Source organism: Diabrotica undecimpunctata, chromosome 1 (genome assembly GCF_040954645.1).
Source record: "Diabrotica undecimpunctata isolate CICGRU chromosome 1, icDiaUnde3, whole genome shotgun sequence".
Lineage (NCBI taxonomy): Eukaryota > Metazoa > Arthropoda > Insecta > Coleoptera > Chrysomelidae > Diabrotica > Diabrotica undecimpunctata.
This window is the reverse complement of record NC_092803.1, coordinates 198928042-198951632: the sequence shown is the minus strand read 5'-3', so window position 1 is coordinate 198951632 and position 23591 is coordinate 198928042. Positions and strand designations below refer to the sequence as shown.

General features: G+C 34.0%; 1 protein-coding gene across 2 annotated transcripts; it reads right to left on the bottom strand.

The window, feature by feature from the left end:
* Positions 1–1783: 1783 nt before the first annotated feature.
* On the bottom strand, positions 1784–21942 carry LOC140442049 (uncharacterized). 2 transcript variants are annotated; one of them, XM_072533107.1, is made up of 7 exons: positions 21786–21942; positions 16579–16777; positions 13456–13605; positions 8190–8357; positions 6455–6679; positions 5857–6189; positions 1784–1957 (listed from the first exon to the last, which is right to left on the bottom strand). In XM_072533107.1, exons 1-7 carry the CDS (start codon positions 21867–21869, stop codon positions 1845–1847), a joined length of 1272 nt encoding a protein of 423 aa, XP_072389208.1. In that variant the 5' UTR covers positions 21870–21942; the 3' UTR covers positions 1784–1844. The 2 variants fall into 2 exon arrangements, with proteins under 2 accessions (XP_072389208.1, XP_072389216.1); XM_072533115.1 differs by having other exon boundaries at positions 6455–6676.
* Positions 21943–23591: the final 1649 nt, after the last annotated feature.

Sequence of the window (23591 nt, the reverse complement as noted above, 5' to 3'; positions counted from 1 at the left end):
TTATGGAAAACAAAAGGCCCATAGTCCGTGGCAAGGCCTGGCCGTGGTCCTTAAATGGCCAAGGGGTGCTAAGAATCTCCACGTTAAATGCTAGGAACCACCCGAAAGTGGAAAACAAAAATGACACATTGACAATTGGAACCTGGAATGCAAAATCTCTCTTTATGACAGGAAAATCTCATAACACCGTAAGAGAAATGAAAAGAATAGGAGTCAACATTCTCGGAGTCAGTGAAGTTAAGTGGCATGCATCTAGACAGGCAAACTTTGGTTTGGGCCAAAGAAATGATAGAGGAGAAATACTGGTCCAATTTTAAACTACCAAAAAGAAGATTATATACATGGACAGCACCTGGAGATAATCAAAACCACATAATAAGAAACCAAATTGGTTATTATATTAATTGACGAGCATTATAGAAATGGAATCAGGGCAGTTAAAAAACATATCCTGGGACGGACATCGGTTCCGTCCACAATCTTGTTATCGGTAAAATCTCGATTAAACTAAAGAAAATCAAACACAGAGAGAAGATAAAACCTAGCCTCGAAAAACTTAAAGATCTAGCAGTACAGGCAGAGATAGAGAAAATACTTAATGATACACTCAAAGAAAAATTCAGTGAAGCACCAGCGGTAGTAGACAAATTAGTAGAAAGTATTGAGTCACATTCCATTTGACTGTGACCAGAGATAAAACTTTTTTGATCGATTACTTTAGTAGGTAAAGCCTGAACAGCATACAGAAATATGGCAGCAACAAATTGATTTTTGTTTTGACCACCGCAAGTGTCACTGAATAGTCGTAACACTTTTAAATGTTTGGGGGAGGCTCTTAAGATGGTGAAACAAGCAATACGCTACTTCTGAGGGCCTACGTCCATCCTCAATCTCAGTCCACATGAAACATTTACCAGTATTATTTCCAGTATTGAAAATCGTAAAATTATAAGTAGCAAGTTTCTTTTTATAAAACAGAACCGGATTTGCCGTATCTGTTGGAACGTACAGGTCAAAATTACAGGCGTGTATGGTTGAGTCATTTAACGCAGCGGCAATTTAATCAGAATTTTTTTCATCTCTTGCCCAGTTCTTTAATTGTATGTGGCAACCGTAGTTCTGCTGTAGCGTGTGCTTGTCTGCAGGATTTGCTTTTTCATAGTACATGTCACACACTGATATATCTTTGGTGTATGAAAGGATAAATTAAAATGATTATTAAATACTTTTCGGTAGTACGATTCTTTGAGACAAGTTTTATTGTTTACCATGAATATTGATTGATAAAGATAGAACATGGTAGAAATATTCAATTTTGTATCTAAGTAAAATCTTTTTGAGTCTTATAATAATGGCAATAATGAGATTCCATAGTGGAAAACTTTTTGATATGATCTTCTCATATCTTCTTTAACTTCGTTGCTCCATCTTGACCTCGGTCTTCCTCTTCGCCTTTTGCCTGCGAATGCACTAGGTAGTACCATTCTGGGAATTCTATATGGAATCATTCTCTGCACATGGCCCAAACATCTAAGTCTTTGAACTTTAATTACCGCTAATATGTTGCCACAAGATTGTGCTCTCCCAAACTAATACAAACTCTAATACAAAATATGTATCTTGGATGAGAAATTGGTTGTATTTGAGTATGAGTTTTACTAAAAAATATATGAACGCATTAAGAACTGTTGCCATATATTTTTTAAGCAGTTAAATATAAAAAAAATTTTTTTATTTGGTGATGATATTTTCTTTGGGCGATTCTTTAAATAGTAATTAAAAATAATTATAATAAACCTTTATTTCATTGGACACAAATATTTCTTAAACAACTTTAACAATATCTAGTCTAGATTTTCTACGTCAGAAGGAGGTTCATCTGTTGTAGCAAGTTCGTCAGTGGTATCGCCCATTTCTGTAGTGACTTCTGTCATCACTTCGGTAACAGTTTCTCCTCCTGAAATGATGAGGTACAAATTTTTAATAATTATATTGACCCTTTAACAAAACAATACAGTAGAGCATATTTTGTTTATCTACCTATTATGTAGTTTATGCTCAGCCATACCACAGGAAGATGGCACTCTGGTAACAGATAAAATACAATCCACAAGGAAACAAAGTTCCTGTATTTGGCTGTATACCATATATTAAAAAAATTTGAATAAAATCCTTTATAAAAAGGTATATAAAAAACCCAGTTGGGCTATGTTGAATTGACAAAACGTTTTCGGAATAAGTATTCCATCATCAGTGTCCTAAAATAGTATTTAACCGCTTAATTAAAAAGAACATGAAATAATTTAAGTTTTGACTAAGGTTAATGTAAAATGTGGTTAATACTTACTAGTTAATACATGGATGTAGCCACTAAATATGTGGGTAAAAACCCTTTAAAAATTATTAAATGAAATTTAGTTTACATTATGTCTAATTTACAGTTAAGATGTTAAAGTTACCGTTGGATTGGTAACATGGCGACATATGACTCTACATTAAGTTGTAAGTCCTGAGACGGTATGTCTACGAGGACTTTATCAAAGCAACTGATTGAAATGACAATCTTGGCAGGTTATGACGGAAGTTATGACAGAGCAGTCAGTGTAACTGTATATGTCTATTTAAGACAGAAGCCAACGTTGTTTAAAATTGTGAAAGTTGAAATAAAATAAAATTATAACAGTATCAACCATCAATGTTATTGTTGTAAATTATGTATGTGAAATGAAATTGTGGTGAGAAAATTATGTGATTATAGTTAGGCAACCAACTATACAGTGTCAAGTGGTGTGATGAAAAGATTCTAATATAAGGCCCTTTATGTTTTAATAACATTTGGTACCTGGAAAATGGAAACTAGACACAGGTGGAAAGTTGGGTTCTTGAAAAAGTATAGGAATTGATATATTTAATATGTGAGGATGTTATTCAATGAATGAAATAAAACTATTATGATATAAAGTTCATGTAAAAATTGACTTATAACTCAATTATATTAGGCCCTGTATGTCAAAAAAACAACGTTTGGTACCTGGAAAATGTAAAACTTCTTGAGTTGCAAGTTCATGAATATAAATATCTGATTGGATGTTGACAAACTGAGTGAAGTAGTTATATTTTGTGTGTTGACAAGTATATGAACCACTTCGACTTCAGTATCTATAGGAAACCCACACAGACTGACCACGTAATTCCATTTTCATCCAACAATCCCATGTCACATAAATACGCAGCTTTTCATAGTTACATCCATCGCCTAGAAAGCATTCCACTGTCAGATTCAAACTACAAAAAAGAACTAAATATACTCAGACAAATAGCAGTCAACAACGGATATGATCACAACATCATCAACAAACTCATCCACAAAAAACGCCTTAAGACCCTGCGGGAGACTGCGTTCCCCAGAGACCTTACCACCAAACCCAACTATGTTTCACTCCCTTTCTATCATGAAAGTCTTTCTGGAGATATTCGAAATCTCATCCAACGTTCGGTTGAAAACACCCATGTTTCTTTCAAAGTACCCAACAACTTGGGACAACACATTTCTAATTCCAAAGATCCTATCAATTATATGAACCGGAGTGGAGTATATAGACTTAAATGTTCAGATTGCAATGCCACCTACATAGGTAGAACATGCAGATCTCTTTCTTCACGCTCTCTAGAGCACATAAAAAGAGAAAATACTTCCACTTTCTCTCAACATCTCAAAGAACACAACCACACCCTCAATATCCCAGAAGACGTTTCACTTATCCACAATATCTCCCAAAAAAATTTCCTCAAATTAGATTTATACGAAGATCTTGAAATTATTAAAGAAAAACAAAAAAGCCCAAATTGCTTTAATCGTCATGTTTCATTCAATCGAGATTTTCTCCCTCTCCATCGCCAACTATTCTCCTAACCCACATCCCCAATTTACTTCTACAATTAAAATCCATATTCATTATTAGTTCACCTAATACTCATCTCCCTTAGTTCACTCTAAAAACCTTTCTTCCAATACATCTTACAATCCCACTCTTTTCTTTTCAATCCAAACTTCATGTCTTAATCACTATAACCAATACTTTCCACGCTTCTATTTCGACACTTCCAAATTCAGATCAGATCATCCTTCATCCACCACCCATTCCATATTATTAAATTCTTATTTTACTTCTCTACACAATTCCCTCAGGGTTTGGCTTCGGTTCTCTGGGGACCTCAGCCTTTCGTAGTCTATCCGTTTATCACAATTTTCTCAAAAACACCTTAATTTTCATTCTCTTTACTCAAATTTAACAGAGCCACCTACAACTATTTCATTTTACTATTAAAGTCAATATAGACCAATAGTTCATTCAACTTACCAACTTATAACTTAATCTTTTATTTTCCTATGTACCTAGTGTTGCTTTATAACAGATAGGGCCTTTTCTCAAGTTATAAGTTGAGTACTTTACGACCAATATATTACAAAACCACTTTCAACCATCAAACTTTGTCCATTTCATATACTTGTCAACACACAAAATATAACTACTTCACTAAGTTTGTCAACATCCAATCAGATATTTATATTCATGAACTTGCAACTCAAGAAGTTTTACATTTTCCAGGTACCAAATGTTGTTTTTTTGACATACAGGGCCTAATATAATTGAGTTATAAGTCAATTTTTACATGAACTTTATATCATAATAGTTTTATTTCATTCATTGAATAACATCCTCACATATTAAATATATCAATTCCTATACTTTTTCAAGAACCCAACTTTCCACCTGTGTCTAGTTTCCATTTTCCAGGTACCAAATGTTATTAAAACATAAAAGGCCTTATATTAGAATCTTTTCATCACACCACTTGACACTGTATAGTTGGTTGCCTAACTATAATCACATAATTTTCTCATCACAATTTCATTTCACATACATAATTTACAACAATAACATTGATGGTTGATACTGTTATAATTTTATTTTATTTCAACTTTCACAATTTTAAACAACGTTGGCTTCTGTCTTAAATAGGCATATACAGTTACACTGACTGCTCTGTCATAACTTCCGTCATAACCTGCCAAGATTGTCATTTCAATCAGTTGCTTTGATAAAGTCCTCGTAGACATACCGTCTCAGGACTTACAACTTAATGTAGAGTCATATGTCGCCATGTTACCAATCCAACGGTAACTTTAACATCTTAACTGTAAATTAGACATAATGTAAACTAAATTTCATTTAATAATTTTTAAAGGGTTTTTACCCACATATTTAGTGGCTACATCCATGTATTAACTAGTAAGTATTAACCACATTTTACATTAACCTTAGTCAAAACTTAAATTATTTCATGTTCTTTTTAATTAAGTGGTTAAATACTATTTTAGGACACTGATGATGGAATACTTATTCCGAAAACGTTTTGTCAATTCAACATAGCCCAACTGGGTTTTTTATATACCTTTTTATAAAGGATTTTATTCAAAATTTTTTAGATAAAATACAAATCTAAGAAATATTCGTTGGAAAGAATACTTTGAAAATGTAAAGTCTTCTGTAAGTAAAAACTAAATCACAATAATCACAGGTGATTTTAACGTCTTAGTAGGTACTCAAAGGAAAATCTGAATAAATACTTGGCAAAATTTGCCTAGGGAAATGAAATTAAAGCACCGACATACTAGTACAATTATGCCTCTAGACTGTATAATTTAAACTGCCCTTTGCAACCAGCTCTTTATATAAAAAAATCTAAATACTCATCCTCTTTATAATTAAAGCGGTGGCTAGAATAAGAGCCTATAGGTCTATGGGCCCTTCTTCCGTCTCAATTATTTAAACTATTGATCAAAACGTTTACCTTCAGTAGTGACTACTTCCGTTTCGACATGACTTTCCACGACTTCGGTCTGAGCTTCTGTAACATCGGTACGAGTTTCTTCACCTTCAACCGGTGGAGGAGGTGCTTCACCTTCGGCAGTAGGAACAGCGCCTTCATCCTCAGGCTTTTCTGCGGTTTCCACAACTTCTTTAGTAACTTCTGTACCCTCCACATCGACGGTTGGTTCTTCCTCGCCTCCCTCTGGTGGTGCTTCAGATTCTGGTAGTTCGTGAAATTCAAGTTCGTCTTTAGTTTCTTCTGTAACTTCTTGTGTAGTTTCTTCTGCTGTAATATCTTCTGATTTTTTCTTTTCTAAAATAAGCATAAATTAAGTGAAATATTTAACTACTCTATTCTTAATAAATTACGTAATATTAATTTTTAAAGTTAATGTGAATTATTTTGCTAGGGGACGCCACTGTTCAGAGAACAATTCAACTTTTGCTTGTAATATAGTTGTCATTCTTTTAATAGCTCACTTTAGTGTAGGGAGAGATTTTTTGGTGTAATTCCTTATCGATTATAAAGTGCTAACTATAAAATTAAGTATACAAACTGAATATTTGGTAATGATTACCTTCTGGAGCTACTTCGTCCTCTAAATGAGGTTCTCCTGGTGTTTCGATTTCTTCATGTGACACTCTCACTTTTTCAGTATCTTCTTCTTCTGGTACAGCCACTTTTTCTTCGTGTGCTGGTTCCAATGGTGCTTCTTCTATATGTTCCTCTGTACCCGTTACGTCTACAGGAGAAGGCGGGGGCGGTATTTCTTCTGCAGCTTTTTCATCTTCGTGTTTGACTACTAAAACATATTTATATTACATAGTTTGTATCAACTGTTTAAAATAAATATTTGAGGTTAAAACATCTATAATTTTCTTAAATTGTTACTAACAGCTGAAGTAAACTTACTTCTTTAAGAAAAAAAAATTATGAAAAATGGGAGTGTACATTTATTAATTTTCATTAAAATGTTTCTATCTGTAAATTAATATGTGCTATATTAGTGCTATAATAGTGCTTATTTAGACAAATATACGACTACAGAGACATTCGAACAATAGCGAGTCTCTATTGGGGCCAAACAGCTAAAGTGAAAGTAGGATCTACATTTACCAATAAAATTGAGATCAAGAAAGGGGTACGACAGGGCTGTATCTTGTCTCCTATTCTCTTTAATATATACTCAGAAGAAGTATTTAAGACAGCGCTGGAGGAAAGCACAGAAGGCATAAAGATAAATGGACAAATAATTAATAACATAAGGTATGCTGATGACACTGTGATTCTAGCAAGTAGCATGAAGGAACTGAGTTGCCTAATGAGTAAGATACAAAAAACAAGTGCACAATACGGACTCAGACTAAATATCACAAAAACCAAATGGATGTTAGTAAGCAAAACCCAACAACCACCACAGCAACTGATATTGGCGATGAAAGAATTGAACACGTGGATTCGTACATCTACTTGGGAACAACAGTTAACTCAAATTGGGATCAAGCGAAGGAAATACGTATAAGAGTAGAAAAGGCAAGAGCATCGTTCACTAGCATGAAGCAAATTTTCACCTCTAAAAGCCTCACCCTACCTCTCAAAATTCGACTTCTGAAATGTTATGTATTCCCGGTTTTGTTATATGGAATGGAGGCGTGGACAATGACCGCAACATTGATGAAAAAAGTAGAGGCCTTCGAAATGTGGGCTTACCGACGTATATTACGTATATCCTGGACTGAGCACGTGACCAACGAAGAGGTACTACGCCGGATAGGTAAAGAGAGAGAGGTAGGAATAAGTATAAAGAAAAGAAAGTTGGAATACTTGGGTCACGTTATGAGACATAATAAATATAGAGTACTACAACTGATCGTCCAAGGGCAAATAGACAGCAGAAGGGGTCCAGGGAGGAGAAGACACTCGTGGCTCCAAAACTTGCGGCAATGGTTCGGATTGTCATCTGCTGAACTATTCAGATCTGCCGCAAAGAAAGTCAGAATAGCCATGTTGATTGCCAACGTTCGGAACGGACAAGGCACATGAAGAGGAAGAAGACAAATATAAATAGTACAACAATTTAATGTATTTTAATTAACTCTCTAAATAATAATAAAAGTAGTTTCGTATAAAATGTCATTGAATCAAGTGTTGTTAAGCCTCTGGTAGTAAAATGATTTTTACCTTCAAAAGAATGTTTTTACCCACCGAAAACTTGTACTTAGTAAATCCCAAGTAACAGATATACCTTGGATTAAATCCAAATAAGATTTGGATTAAGGGTATGTATTTAAAAAGTGTTTTAGTAAACTTACGTTGTTCTTTAGACGGCTTCTTTTCTTCTTTCTTCTTTTGTATGGGGCCAAACAACTTAAATTCAGCTGGTAACTCGTCATCTGTGTAAAGGGTGTCGGTGAAATATACACGTCTAATGCAAACGTTTGCATGTATCTGGACCCTCATTGTTTCCATGTATGTTGTTCCTAAAGAAGATAATCGATTATAATTTTAATGAGTTAAAGTTTTTACCAATTTAAAGAAATGTAAACATTTCTATATATATATATATATATATATATATATATATATATATATATATATATATATATATATATATATATATATATATATATATATATATTAATGTGATATTAAAAGTCTGAGGTGCGCCAAGCAATTAATTAGCCAATTAATTAATTAATTAAACTTATTTAAATGATGCAATTATGATTCTATCACACTATTTAATTTTCTTATCTCAGGGTTATACTCGTGCTTCAATATCTATGCTTTACATATGATAGGTAAGGTCCAAAGAATACCGGAATAATAAAAAAATATATGATACAACATTATATATTGAAATAAAGTTCACACTCAAATATCTTCAATAAAAAATATCTCATATAATGATTATCAAAATTTTGTTCTACGTACGTGAACCTTCAAAAATTAATGGTATATACAATATAAATTAAAATTTCAAATCAAAATTGTTGTTCTAAATCTCCTGATCAAAATATTCCTCTCTTTTCTAAAGCAATTGTTAAAAAATGTGTTGTTAATAAAGAAAAACTGACGAATGGTAAAACTATCTCTCTGATGATGAGTTGTCCAAATCCTTGTTCCTTGTAGCCTACACTATCTATTCTTAGTAGTCCCCTAGGTAATCAGCAATCTTACAACAAATTATTGCGAGCCTATCGTCTTTAATGATCTCCTTCAAATGCACGTATCGTTCAAATGATGCTAGCCTCTTCTGCTCTCGATAAACTGAATCTCTCGTTCCGGCCTGAACAGTGACTCTTGGAATATAAGTAGAAAAATATAACTTACAATATTTTACTGGATCAGCTTCCGTCAGATACACTTACTCCACGAAAACTCACAAATATTCACTTCTACTGCTTACTACCACTGGAGAACCACCAGAGAACAACGACTGTTCGCCTTGAACCCTTGGAAAAACAACTGATTATCTTTTTTTCCTCAAAAATCTAGCTAAACTCTCATTCCTACATACCTATCCCACTTTTTCAATCTCCTTGTCTTATTCACTGTATATCGACGTACAATTCTATTTGGAAAACCCGCTCGCATTGTTCACTATTTCACTAAGCTCACTCACTCGCATTGTTTATGGCTTCACTTAAGCTCACTCACGTCACTCGAACATATTTTATAAAGAAAATAATTTATGCATATCTTTAAATTTTGTTTACTACAGGTAATCCAGGATAATGGACTTTCATTTCTTCGAAATATCTTTTATTTTGTATTTTGAAATATATTAAAAGCAAACCAATATTATTTTCAATTTTTCATAGCATAACAATATATATATATATATATATATATATATATATATATATATATATATATATATATATATATAAGAAATACAGAATATTAGTGACTGTCGATATAAACAAAACCACAAGTTTATTAGAGCTGCAGTCAGAAGGTTGGCCGAGATGTTAGAGAAACACTCTTTTGACTTTTTGTCGAGCTTTCGGAATGGTTTTATTCCTTTTTCAAGACACTGTAATGTATCACAATTCGTCAGTGCAACTTACTAGCCGTTGAGATTATTTAAAATAAACTTTAACACTCAACATTAAAAACACAAATTTAAAATATAATATTGGACAATACATTCTAAAAATTTTGGTCAGGATAGTAAAACTTAGTTTATTTCGTGACATATTTTGATGGTATGTTTTAACTCTAATACATAGAGAACAGAAAGAAAAAACAATGTGATTAAAGTGTAATTAGTTGTTCTTAATATTGTATTTATTTTTTTCAAGAAGCAAGAGGCCCACTGTCCTAATGGTATGCAACCAGTTATGCATACAAGAATATTTAGACATTTATAATTATTTTATTTTTGATGCTTTTTCCAGTAAATAACAATTGTAGTTTTTTACTAGTTTAAACCATATATTATTTATGTATAAGTTTAATCCTTCTGAACTGTCGAGGTGGGGTTTACTCTTTACACAATTCAAATAACTGGCTAGGGAAGTACAGACAAATAAATGGTTAACGGCTGCTACACCACAGATGAGAAAAAAAAGTTGAAATCTTCAGAAAAGAAAAATAAATAAGATCTCCAACAAAAAGGTAATCTCAGGACAACGTTTTGAATCTGCTATCGAAAGAGACAAGGGAAGGTAAAAAAAAAATAAAACAAATGGAAGAAATAAGAAAAGAAATGCATTTTCAGTAAAATTGAACCTATAATAATATTAGAGTTTGGCATTTTCTTTTATTTGTCGGTTGATATTCGTGTTCATGTAGGGGAAAGGTGGGCAAAATGGGGTACGTAAGATTTGAACTTACATATTTCATACACGGTATTAAAAATTATTTGTTTCAAGCTGTAAGCGTAATCTCTATGAAATAATAAGTAAAAAAATAATATTGCGTGACATAGTAGTTTTGACGTTTCTGATGTATACTAATATTTTGACGCATGTGTCATTTGCCCCATTTTGCCCCACCTATGGGGCAGAACAGGGTACCTCCTAAAAGCTAAAGTCAGAAGGTAAAAAATATCTTTATTTTTGTATTCATAAGTATTGAACAATAAAATACATATGTATCTTTAATTATTTTCGCATAGAGCGCATAAGTGTGTAGCATCATCGTCATCTTCATCAACTCCTGCACACGAATTATGTGCCCATTTGGAGCATGATCGGCAACGAATCCACCCTTCTTCAGAGAAGTCATGGCAGTATAGACACTCATCTTCTGCAGCCTCTTCTTCACTATCAGATGAAGCAGGAGTAGGAATTGGCATTTTTTTCTGAACAGATGATGTTTTTTGTTGTTTGGCTGGTTTAACAGTGCCTTTTTTATTTTTAAGCAGATTTCTTTTTACGGTTTGATCTGCTTTTCCTTGCCTTTGATTTTCGTCGATGGACTGAAAATATTTTGTACAATCATGGATGGTTGGGACGAAGTTAGATGGATGGAAGTTAGATGTTGCTGGCCTGGAGGTGACTGGGCAGAATCTTTGAAAGCTGTAGTACTCTGGACTTGCATCTCCCTTGTATCATTGAGAGAAAGTTCAATGTTTGTCGTTGCAGAAGGTAAGAAATCTTCATCTTTAAAAACATTCATGTCACATGGCCAGATTCCAGTTTTTCGAAAACCATTTATAGCTGTGCTCATCGCTGCAGCCTGTATAAAAGTGGCCCCAAATAACGAAGCTATCTGAAACAAGGTAACGACTTTTCCAGGATTACATCTCAACCATTTACGTACTTCGTCCTCGTAGTACTTACTTAACGGTTTCATAAATGCCACGTCTAGTGGTTGAAGTCGGTGAGAACAATGGGGCGGAAAACACAACAAAATTACCCCATTATCTCGTGCAAGATCAATTAATTCCAAGCTCTTGGTATGGGTGGAGTGTCCATCTAAAACAAGCAGAATTGGTTTCTCTTTTTTGGCTCCGGTAAAAGAAATAAATCTTTGAAACCAAACAACAAACAGTTCCTTGGTCATCCACCCAGTCTCCTGAACCTCAGCAAACGCACCCGATGGAAGTCCAGTCTGGAATTCTTGCTGCATGCGTTTTCTGGGGAAAATTAACATGGGGGGAACATATGTCCCGCTAGCGGAGAAACAAATTTCAGCGGTAACAATTTGACCTCGTTCAGCTGAAGTTAAAATTCCGACCTGACGACGTCCTTTCTTGGAAATTACTTTAGAATGACCTTTAGGATTTACTGTTAAGCCCGTTTCGTCGCAGTTATATATTCTATCCCCTGTTAACTGATGGGTATCCAAAATATTTGAAAGAAGGTCGAAAAATTGTTTTACTGCGACTTTATTAAACCCCATTGCTCTAGCTGACGAGGTAGCTTCTGGCTTTCGTAAGCTAAGATTAGGATGCCTATTCAAGAATCCTTTTACCCAGTCTAAACCTGCTTTTGAATTTTTAAACGGATGAACAATATTGTTGCGTTCTGCTAAATCAAAAGCAAGTTCTCTTAATTCATTCATGGTCAGACCAAATAGTTGAGCTTCCACGGTGGTCAAATAAATTGCTAGTTCTGCTTCTTGTTCTATTGAAAAGATACATTTATAACGTCCAAGCGTTTTCTGAATTTTGTATTCGGAATTGTTTCGCTTTTTTTTAACGTAGCGCTCTAATGTTGTTTGGGGTATATTAAATTGCTCAGCCGCTTTCTTATATCCCATGAAACCATCTATAACTATTATAGTTGCACTGCCTCGTGCATCTGTTGTTCACTCCAACTTTGTTGTCGATCTGTTTTTCTTTTATAATTTCTTACCATTATTATCTGAAGAAAAATAAAATGTAATTAGAATAATCAAACACCAAACATATCAATTCATGGGGCAAAATGGGGTAGTACCCCATTTTGCCCTACCCCGTTTTGCCCCAGCTGCATATTTGTGATTATAGTGCAATAATAAATTTAATAACACTTGAAACGTAATAATACTAACAAAATTATAAGTTCACACCTTAGACAATGATATGAAATAAATAGCTATTGAGTGAATATAGTTCCAGTCTACTTACTTTTGTAAACGAAATATGTAAATATTGCAATACCACTATCAATCCTCACTATTCAACGAATTCATCGACTTTGGCGCGCTGTACAGCCAAACGGCGGCATCAGGTGATGTCGTACCACGTGAACACGAAATTCCTGGAGATGTAGCTCAATTGCACTAGTGGTTTGGAAAATAAGAGGGGTACCCCGTTTTGCCACACTACCCCGTTTTGCCCCCCCTCCCCCTAATTGATTTCTTTTGTAGATAATTACTTGATCTTTTGTATTATGTTTTATTAATTTGTGACTTTTATAGAATGAAATCACGTAAAGGAGGTGCTCTAGGAGAGTCATTGACTACATATTTCAGTACTTATACAAGCTCTAGTTGTTAATTTTTTTCAATGTCTATTTGACCAATACTGACTTGCTCTTTTTGTTTGTATTCGAATAAAATGTTTCGCGTGGCAGCTGCTCTTTCCACTCATATTAGACTCGCGCACCCTAGGAAGGTGGCACCACTGATTTAGATGCTTACCATAAGCTCGCTTCGTAAAATCAGCTAAATTAAATTGAACTTGATTCCAGCCAGAACTGAGTCCCATTGGCATCGTTGTACAGAACGGTCTCACTTTGGTGGACGATTGAAAATTTGATATTCTAAATCTTCTACGCATATCTTTATCATCTAAAATAAAAGTTTAAAATATACAATAAATTCCAAAATTGAAACGCCGAAAAAACTTCATTTTAAAGTAACATTGTGGCTTATTCCAAACAAAAATAGCAAGTTCCAAAATAACGTTTTTTATTGTTTTTTCAATAGTATTTAAAAATGTGGCAGTATGGATCAGTTTCACGATTAGTAACGTACTCTTTTAAAGAGGTTCTGACATAATTCAGAATGAAAGAGGTTCTGAAAATTTTAAAGAGGTTATTTTGGTGTTTTGTTTCCTTCTTCAATCGTGTGAAGTTTCTTGTTTATTAATGACAAATTCACATTACCAGCATATTCACTAATATGTCACTGGAAAATACCTCAAAAATAATAAGAACAGAAAAGATAATAAAAATAATAATATAACAATAATATATAATAATCAGTATGCACTTGGGTTAGACAAATGTCGTGTGCTAAATATAGTCAAGGGAAAGGTTCAGCCCGGAGGATTCGATAGACCAATGGAAAGTTTCGAACGTATATTTGAGGTTCGAATCGGTTTGTAAATGCTCCTTTGTCCGCTTCTTGTCGATCTTGTCGATCTACAGTGGAGTAAAAGTGTTGTTTTATTGACAGCTACTGGTAATTACACAATATGATGTTCGTTAGGTAACTACTTACGATTGACTGTTGTAGACTGCGCTCACATGAGCTCAAATCCCCAATTTATAATCTCACAAATATTTCACACCTAAGCACAGAGGTTATTGCTTCCTATCATACCATACCAACTTTGCACTATTAGCTTACATTACAATGTCGAAAAATGACATGTATAAATATCTAGGAGCAAAGCAAGCTCGGAAAATTGATCGTAAACAAATGAAAATCGAATTAACATCAGAGTTCTTACGAAGGGTAAAACAGCTACTCCGCTCACATCTTAATGGTAAAAATTTGTTTAAGGCATTAAACACCTACGCATTTTCCTCGCTTAGCTACTCATTTGGGATTATTAAGTGGACTAAAACGGATATACAAACTCTTTAGCGAAAAGTACGAACACACCTCACAAATGCACAAAAATACCATCCTCGGAGTGCAGTAGAAAGAACGACATTACCGCGGTATTTAGGACGACGAGGACTTATGGATATAAGCGAGCAATTAGAAAAACAGAATTTAAGAACTTATTTTCAGGTGCAGGCTGAGGCATCTACTCTACATCACGCGATTTGTGCAGTAGATGATACAACACCGATCAAACTGAGTTAACCAGAAATGCGCATAAACCATCTTACTGACGAAAAAATGAGGACCTGGATGGGTAAACCTCTTCACGGGCGACATCCTAATGAGGTCAGTCAAGACCATGTCGAACTATTGGCTGACATCAGGAAAGTTGCTCCCTGAAACAGAAGGTTCATTACTCGTCATTCAGGATCAGGTTATATCAACCAAAAATAACCTGGAATATATCGTCAAAGACCCTCAGGTCCAAAATGACAAATGCCGATATGGATGTCAAGCTCAAGAAACCATCCAACACCTTACCGGGGGCTGCCAAGCATTTGCTGCAACTGCATATAAGGACCGGCACGACTCAGCAGGAAAGATCCTTCATCAAGAGATAGCCATCAAACTTTAGGACTTCTCCAAACAATATTATCTCCCATATTATCAATACGTTCCTGAAAGTATACTTAAAAATGATAACTACACGCTATACTGGGACCGCACTGTGTTCACAGACCAAACAGTGGCACATAATAGACCAGATCTCATACTAGTTAGAGACAAGAGATTAGAGAATAAACTAAAGAGACAAACAACATTAATTGGTGTGGCGATACCCAACAACAATAATCTTCGTTTTAAACAGAACGAAAAGATCTCCAAGTACATGGATCTGGAAATTCAAATACAAAGACAGTAGAAAATGGAAAGTACTCAGACAATACCCATTATTCTCTCTACTAATGGAGTCATTCCGAAGAACCTCCTAGAATACATAAAAAAGCTAGGTCTGAATAAACATCTCTACAAGACCATGCAGAAAACTGTACTGCATTCCGCGAAAATTTTTGGGAGATACTCCAGCATACCTAGGACTCGATAACATGGAATTTGATACCGTAGGTATCTGAGATAAGTAAATTTTCCCCTTAGAGGGAGTGTGAGCCGTATGGGTAAACCTGGATAAGAACCAAACTAGAGAAAGGTAATACATTGACAACAAAAACAAAACTGAATGTATCAGATAATCATAACAAAATTTGGAATTAGCTACGGACTCTCCATTATCTCATTATTAGCTGATATATTCACAGAAGGCGTCTGAAAAGCTTCTGGCGAGGATTTTCACAATTTACTAATACGTGAATAGCAAAAACGAAATTAAATATAAAATACATGAGACAAGCTTAGAACAACAGCTGAAAGGAGAAAATAATATTTTCTACAGAAGGAAAACTAAAGAGACTAGATCTCCTATTAAAATAGAAACAGAAATTACGGACCAGATACTGTAGAACATAAAAGAAATGGAAGGTTTCGAAGAATCTAAGAAGATGAGAAGAAATTTTGCCTAATAATTTTTCCAACACGAAAAACTGTACAACCCTGGCTATTTATGTACTTTGTATGGACTCAAAGAGATTACCTTTTTTTGGATTTGGTAAATAAAACAATAAACCGTAATTCGACCTTTCGATGAAATTCCCTTGTAATTTGTCTATTATCGAAAAAGCTATTCTAGAAGCTTCCCAGAAGGACTCTGTTTCGTAAATGAATTTACTAATGTTTGTATTTTGAGAACGATTTCTGAAGTGAAAATTGAAACGTCAATAAACGTAGTTTAACCTTTAATTGTGGCTTATTCCCATTTAAATAGTAATAACTTTAAAATGCCACAAGAAACTAGCTTCAGAACAATATTATAATATATTATAATTAGATTTTTCTGGATTACAAACCTCTTATAATGATACACTTTCTTACCTAATATTTGGATTTCAAATGTAAAGTACTTTTTCATATTCTTTATAATCATAATAAGAAAAGGTAATCTAATTCCAAGTGAAGCTCGTGGTTTTATGGGGCATGTTATATAAGTGGTCGCTACGTTTGTTCCAGATATTTCCAAAACTAACGACTTCACATCATCGTCCATAATTCGTCTGATATGTCCGTTCTTTACCTAAGCAATAAAATAAAATGTCGAGATTTTAAACGTATATTAAAAAAAAAATTAATAAAAATGTTTTATCACATGTAGATCGATAGAACAAGTGATGATCCACTCGGGGATCATCCATTCGTGTTACCCTCTTCCTTATCGGTAATATAAATAAATAAATTAAATAGTATTAAAAAAATTAAACACTTCATTAGTTCAAAGTAGGCTAAATTAGAGAAATGTTCGCTGAAATCGGTATTAGAATTTTGTTCTTTTGTTTTGTTTTTAGAATTCCAAGAAAAATATTTGATTGATATTATATTGAATTATCCTGTTGATAATTGCTTTGATCTTAGATGAAGAACAACCGGAAATGGGAATATAGACTAGACATAAACGCTTGTGAGTCCCATAAACTTGGAAGAAGGGTGGAAGGGGAAGTCTTTACTCTATGCAAGGAGTTAATGGACGATGGAGACAAGTACGTCAGTGAAAATAAAAATATCGTCGGCGAGAAATCTTTCTATAGGGTATGTATAGAAAACGTTGTCAGCACTGCCGCTAGCTGGTGGCGAAGGGTAAAATTGTGCCGTTCTGTTTCCCATAAGAATATTTTTACGTCGCCGCTGGAATCACTTCCCATTCACGTTCACTGTACCCGGTAAAATCACGTCCCATTCACGTGGCTGAATGGTCACAGGTGTGTCTGAATCAAATTTAATACAAGGCAAAATAGTCTGAAGAAGTTGTCCAGGCCGAAAAGGGCATCCTGGTACCGAAATTTCCGAGAATGGCATCAAAAGACATCCACTAATCTGTTTTGAGCTGCCGTAAACAAAGTTATTATTAGCAATATAATCGCCAACGTACCATAAACAGACAAGGTACTGAAAGAAGAAGAAGAATGTTATTCTATAGTTATCTTGTTATCTGATCCAACACTAATTTGAACAATTAAGTAGTAAGCGCTGAGTTCCAGCGCAATCCTGCTTTCACATGAAATTTATTAGTCTCTCCCACACCTGCCTTAGCAGTAGTTGTTACTCCCTCATACATGACTCTCACAATTTTCACATACACCGGGAGCTCTATGAGCGTTTGTTTTGTTGTTCCTTTGTTTTTCCATCAGCTGCCTTTTAATGAAAATTGCATCTGTTGTTGATCTGGTTTGCATAAAATCAATTTGATTGTCGGATATTTTGGCTTTTTCACGTATCCCTCTATCAATTAGGTACTTCATTTTTTCATGATGTGACTAAGTAGTTATGTCTCCCTAATATGTGCATTGTTATACAGTGTGACCCATTTAGATTGGAAACACCTCTATAAAATTTGAAGTTGTTAACCGATTTTAACCAAATTTTTTTTTAATGTCATGTAATAAAAGGTCTATTGCGGGACAAAAATATGAAATATTAAGTTAAATTTTCAGAGCAGTTACGATACTTTTTCTTCGTCGAAAATGGAGAATTTGTATTAGCGATTTTTTTATTAAAAAAATTTCTACGCCATTGGATTTAGAGTGGCTTTAAATAGCTATGACAAAAATTTCATTAAAATATATTTATTAATAACAAACTTATGTCAACTTAAAATTTTAGAACTCACTAAGGTACGAATCAAAAAAGAACACCCTGTATCAACAGATAACCATAAAACTAATTATTTTTCAAATAATTTTAATAATAAACCACTACTAGACAAAAAAATGTTTAAAATAGCATAAAAATTTAATGCAAGTAACGCATTTACATTATTATTAACTTTACATGCTACAACTTAAATCTCAGTTGCCATGACAACGATATTACTGTTTGACATTATTTGTGTCATACAAACTTCAGTGCTAGCATAAATTTATGAGTAGAAAGGGTCTCACTTAAGCCCACTTTTTGTCCCCAGATCTAGGGAAAAACTGTTCCGGTCTTATGGAGAATAGGGCAAATTTCCCCAGCCCCGTATCTCAAATTTCCCCAGCCCCGTATCTCAAATTTTCCCAGATTCCGACCACAACATATTGTACATTGAGTTATTATGAACTATTTGTTATCATCACCTACGCTTACAAGATCACAGAACTTTTTCGGTTTTCTGTAGCACTGATATTTAACTATAATTTATAAATCCATTTGTATTTTTTTCATATTTTAGATACTCGATTCAAAACATAATTATTTACAACTAAAAACCAACTTGCTAAAAATAGTTTCTCTTTATCAATTTCACGTGTTTTTCTGCTAAATACATTCGTAATTTTTTTCATATTTTAGATACTCGATTCAAAACATAATTATTTACAACTAAAAACTGTTTTTGTTAAAAATAGTTTCTCTTTATCGTACTTTATGTTTGCGGCTTTTTATATTTAACACACAAGTTTAAAAATATAATTGCAATATTCATATCACCAAGCTATTCGCTTTTGCATTATCCTCTGCGGTTAGTATATGCACGGCAAATGACCGTTACATCTTTATAAATAAGTACTTTTTTTTTATACCTATTGACGCCTACCTAATTCAAATGACCGTTTGGTCTAGTAGTCTGAGCGCCTAATCATGAACGCATGAACGTATGGGTCGCGGGTTCGAGTCCTACACATGGTAGAAATTTTTTATTTAATAAATAATACTTTGATTAAAAACTGCCGAGGTTGTGGTCGGAATCTGGGAAAATTTGAGATACGGGGCTGGGGAAATTTGAGATACGGGGCTGGGGAAATTTGCCCTATTCTCCATAAGACCGGAACAGTTTTTCCCTAGATCTGGGGACAAAAAGTGGGCTTAAGTGAGACCCTTTCTACTTTTATGCATAATATCTGTAACAATATTTACTTCAAATTCTTTTAATAATATTTTGTGTCATGGCTGCAAGATTAAGTTTGAGAGAAAAAATTGAAATTATACGTCTTTTGGGAGATAACGATAGAAGTGCCAGGGAAGTTTGTACAATATGTAATGACAGACATGTGGATCGTCCTAATATTAGCTGCGGTACAGCAAGCAAAATAAATAGAATATTAATGAATATGGTGTAGTATCAAAACTAATTTTAAAAAATAACCCGTTACAAAGAAGAAGAGGAAATGATCAAATCATTTTAGATCATTTCAGAAATAACCCTAATGCCAATTTAAGGAATGCCAGTTTATATTTGAATGTGCCTCGAGAGAGTATTCGGCGATGTCTTAAGATAAATAATATTAAACCTTTCAAACCAAAATTCTTACACACATTACAAGAAGGTGACGAAGCAAAACGTTTAGAATATTGTTTATGGGCCCAAGGGGAATATTTAAACAATATAAATTTTCTAAAAAACGCGTTGTTTACCGACGAAGCCACTTTCACTACAAATGGAGTAGTATCATCACAGAATTGTCGCTATTGGACAGCAGATAATCCCCATTGGGTAATAAACTGTAAAAGCCAGTATTCTCAAAAAATCAATGTCTGGTGTGGTATACTGAACAAGCGAACTATTGGTCATTTTTTTTTTGAAACAAACTTGAACCCACAGAACTTTTTAGAATTTTCAAACACCGACTTGTGGGATGCTATTTATAAGCTCCCAATTAATGAACGATTAAATTTGTATATCCAGTTAGATGAGTGTTCTGTTCATTACGCTAGAACCGTGAAGCAATGACTAAATGAAAATTTTCCGAACCGTTGGATAGGCCGGGGTAGTCCGTTGATAGATTGGCCAATCAGATCTCCAGATCTCACAATTTTAGACTTCTTTCTCTGGGGAGTTATCAAACAAAAAGTTTACCAAACCCGTGCAAAAGACGTTAACGAACTTCGTGCAAGAATTCGACAGGCATGTGCAGAAATTTCTCCCCAACAACTAAGAAATGTAATTAGAAATATTCGTAAACGCTACGACAAATGTATCCAATTAGATGATGGATTGGTAGAGGCAACTAAAATTATGTTTCCATGTTTCTGTTAATACAGAGTGTTTTTTTTAACGTTAATACAGAGTGTTTTTTTCTTAGTAAGTTTTAAAATTTTAAGTTGTCATAAGTTTGTTATTAATAAATATATCTTAATGAAATTTTTGTCATAGCTATTTGAAGCCACTCTAAATCAAGTGGGGTAGACATTAAAAAAAAATCGCTAATACAAATTCTTTATTTTCGACGAAGAAAAAGTATCGTAGAATGCCCTGAAAATTTAATTAAATATTTCATATTTTGTCCCGCAATAGATCTGTTATTACATGACATTAAAAAAAATTGGTTAAAAATGGTTAACAACTTCAAATTTTATAGAGGTGTTGCCAATCTAAATGGGTCACACTGCATATCTCTTGTTTTGTGAACAAGTTTTCACAAGATCTTTCCCACTTCCATAAATCTATTAAATAAACCTATTAATAAGCCAACTTATTTGGTTTCTATTAAAGCTCTCTACACTTCTTCAGGAATATCATCTGGTACAACTGTTTTACTACTGTTTAAGTGCTTGAACAGCTTTCTGGTTTGTTATTTTGGTGAACTTTGCTGTTACTGTTTCCATTAGCACAACTGATATTTTATGAAATTCTTCATTTAATAAAGGGTCAAAGTACTGTTTCAATCGCCGTTGGAAATCTTTTTTTTTTAACTAGTAATGGTTCACAAACTACTATCACTAGGGAACAAACTAGTACTAGCTGAAAAAACAATTCAAACAATTCTTGTTCTGTTGTATTCCGCTGTTATCTTCTGTTAATATTAATGAACAATAAAATTTTTTTTGTAACAATATAGTCCACATTTCACTTTTTTAAATTATAGTTTATATCTATACCTATAACATTTATTATTGTTCTTATTACTACATATTACTATTTACGTTTAACATTTAGGCCAATACTAACCTGTTCCCCGTTTACCGAAGTCCCTTATCGCATTTTTCTTAAATAGATACAAATGAAGAATACGTATTTTATTCCGTTAACATTTTCGCATGATGAATATTAACGATATAAAGCTATAGATAGAAAAGAAATGTCTATAAGTAGATAAGTGTGAGTATTTTACCTGCTTGTCCCATAATGCAAGTGGATTACTTCCTACGCTGTAGAATATTGAAATGAAGCCGCTTTGGTAGGAATTTGCAAACATTTTAAGAAATTGATGTCAGTGTGTCAGTTTCGTCATTTTTCTTATTTTGAAGCGAGCTGCCTGATATAACAATAAACTTCAAAGTGACATTTTTTGATAATTCAAAATATTCTTCTTTTTCAATCGGTTTCAATAGATAAACTGATAAATATTAATGGGTAAAAATAAGTTAATTGTTGTACCGAGTAGTCATCTGATCAATAGCCTGCTTCAGACACATGGTCTTTTGTCAGTTTTAGGACCGTCGTGCGGCTTGGTAGTCCCGACACGTTTCTCCATGTGCTAGGACGAGAAATATTCTGATAGAATAATGAGATTATGCAATTGATTGCAGTTGATTTTTGTAGGCCCAATAATTTTAGGACATGACATTAGCCGACACTAAAATGCAAATTAGATATGCCATATATGTACATATATATATAGGCCGTATACCTACCCAAAATTCACAAACCCGAAACTCCTCTACGTCCCATTGTCAGTGCATACAAATGCCCTACACAATGATTGGCCAAGTACAACTTCTCGCCCAAAGTGTTTCCTCCTTCGTCAAAAATTCTTTTTATTTCATAGAACTTCTTAAACAATACCCTATCTCACCGTGAGACATTCTAGACAGTTTCGATATCATTTCACTTTTTACAAACATTCCTAGAAAGACGAAAACTTTCACTAAACATTGTGAAAAATAAATACAGTATCCAGCAAGACCACTTATCTCTCATTAAACATTGTATGTCCAACACTTATTTCATCTTCCAAAATCAATTCTACAGACAAATAAATGGTGCCTTAATTTGCTCCTAACTATGTCCAGTAATTGCCAAAATCTGTATGAAAGGCTTCGAGACCCGAGCACTATCCACATCAATGCTCAAACCCACATGTTGGCTACGATATGTTGATGATGCATTCGTCATTTGGCCCCATGGCAGGGATGCTTTGGTTTTTTTTCAAACCCATCTGAATGGTATACATAGTATGTAATATCCAGTTCACGGTGGAGGTGGAAACTGATTCATTCCTACCGTTTCTCGACGTTATCATAAAGAAAAAATAATCCCAAGGTTTCCATCACTCTGTTTATCGAAAACTCACCCATACCAAGCGTTACTTGCATGCCAACTGTCATCATCCACCTTCACAAATTAATTCAGTCATTAATATCCTTATTTTCAGATCAGTATGCCTTACGGTTACCGCAAAAGTCACAATAATCTCCCACTCAATATCAACCCAAAGACTCAGACCCTCATCATACAAAAGCTTTTGTTCCTTACATTAAAGGTGTTGCTGACAAAATCGACAAAATTCTTAAATCAAGACAATATTAGCCTCCCAACAAAAAACCTTAATCCCTTGTCCGATCAATCAAAGACAACATTTCAAATTAACAACACGGAGTTTACGGAATTCCTTGTGCAGACTGCTCCCGATCCTATATAGGGCAAACAAATCGTAGAATCCAAAATACAATTTATGAACATTCCATTTCTGTTCGCAATTCCGACTCCATTTCAGCTCTAGGTCAGGTAAACACAATCTTAATACAGGCATAAATTTTATTTTAAAAACTCCAGAACCATAGCCCCCATCCGCTACTATAAACCAAGAATTATCCGAGAAGCCATAGAAATTGAAAAAAGGCCAAATTGTCTTAATTAAAGAGATGACGGCATACGGTTACCTTCGACTTGGAGACCTCTCATAAAGAAAATACCA

What these genes read in the sequence shown, in the direction of transcription:
- LOC140442049 (XM_072533107.1), bottom strand. Translation starts at nt 21,869, where the DNA reads ATGTTTGCAAATTCCTACCAAAGCGGCTTCATTTCAATATTCTACAGC. An exon ending in ATTTGAAATCCAAATATTAG is followed by an intron (nt 13,606 to 16,578) that starts GTAAGAAAGTGT and finishes CTTTTATTTTAG; the next exon opens with ATGATAAAGATATGCGTAGA. An exon ending in GGACGAAGTAGCTCCAGAAG is followed by an intron (nt 6,190 to 6,454) that starts GTAATCATTACC and finishes TGCTTATTTTAG; the next exon opens with AAAAGAAAAAATCAGAAGAT.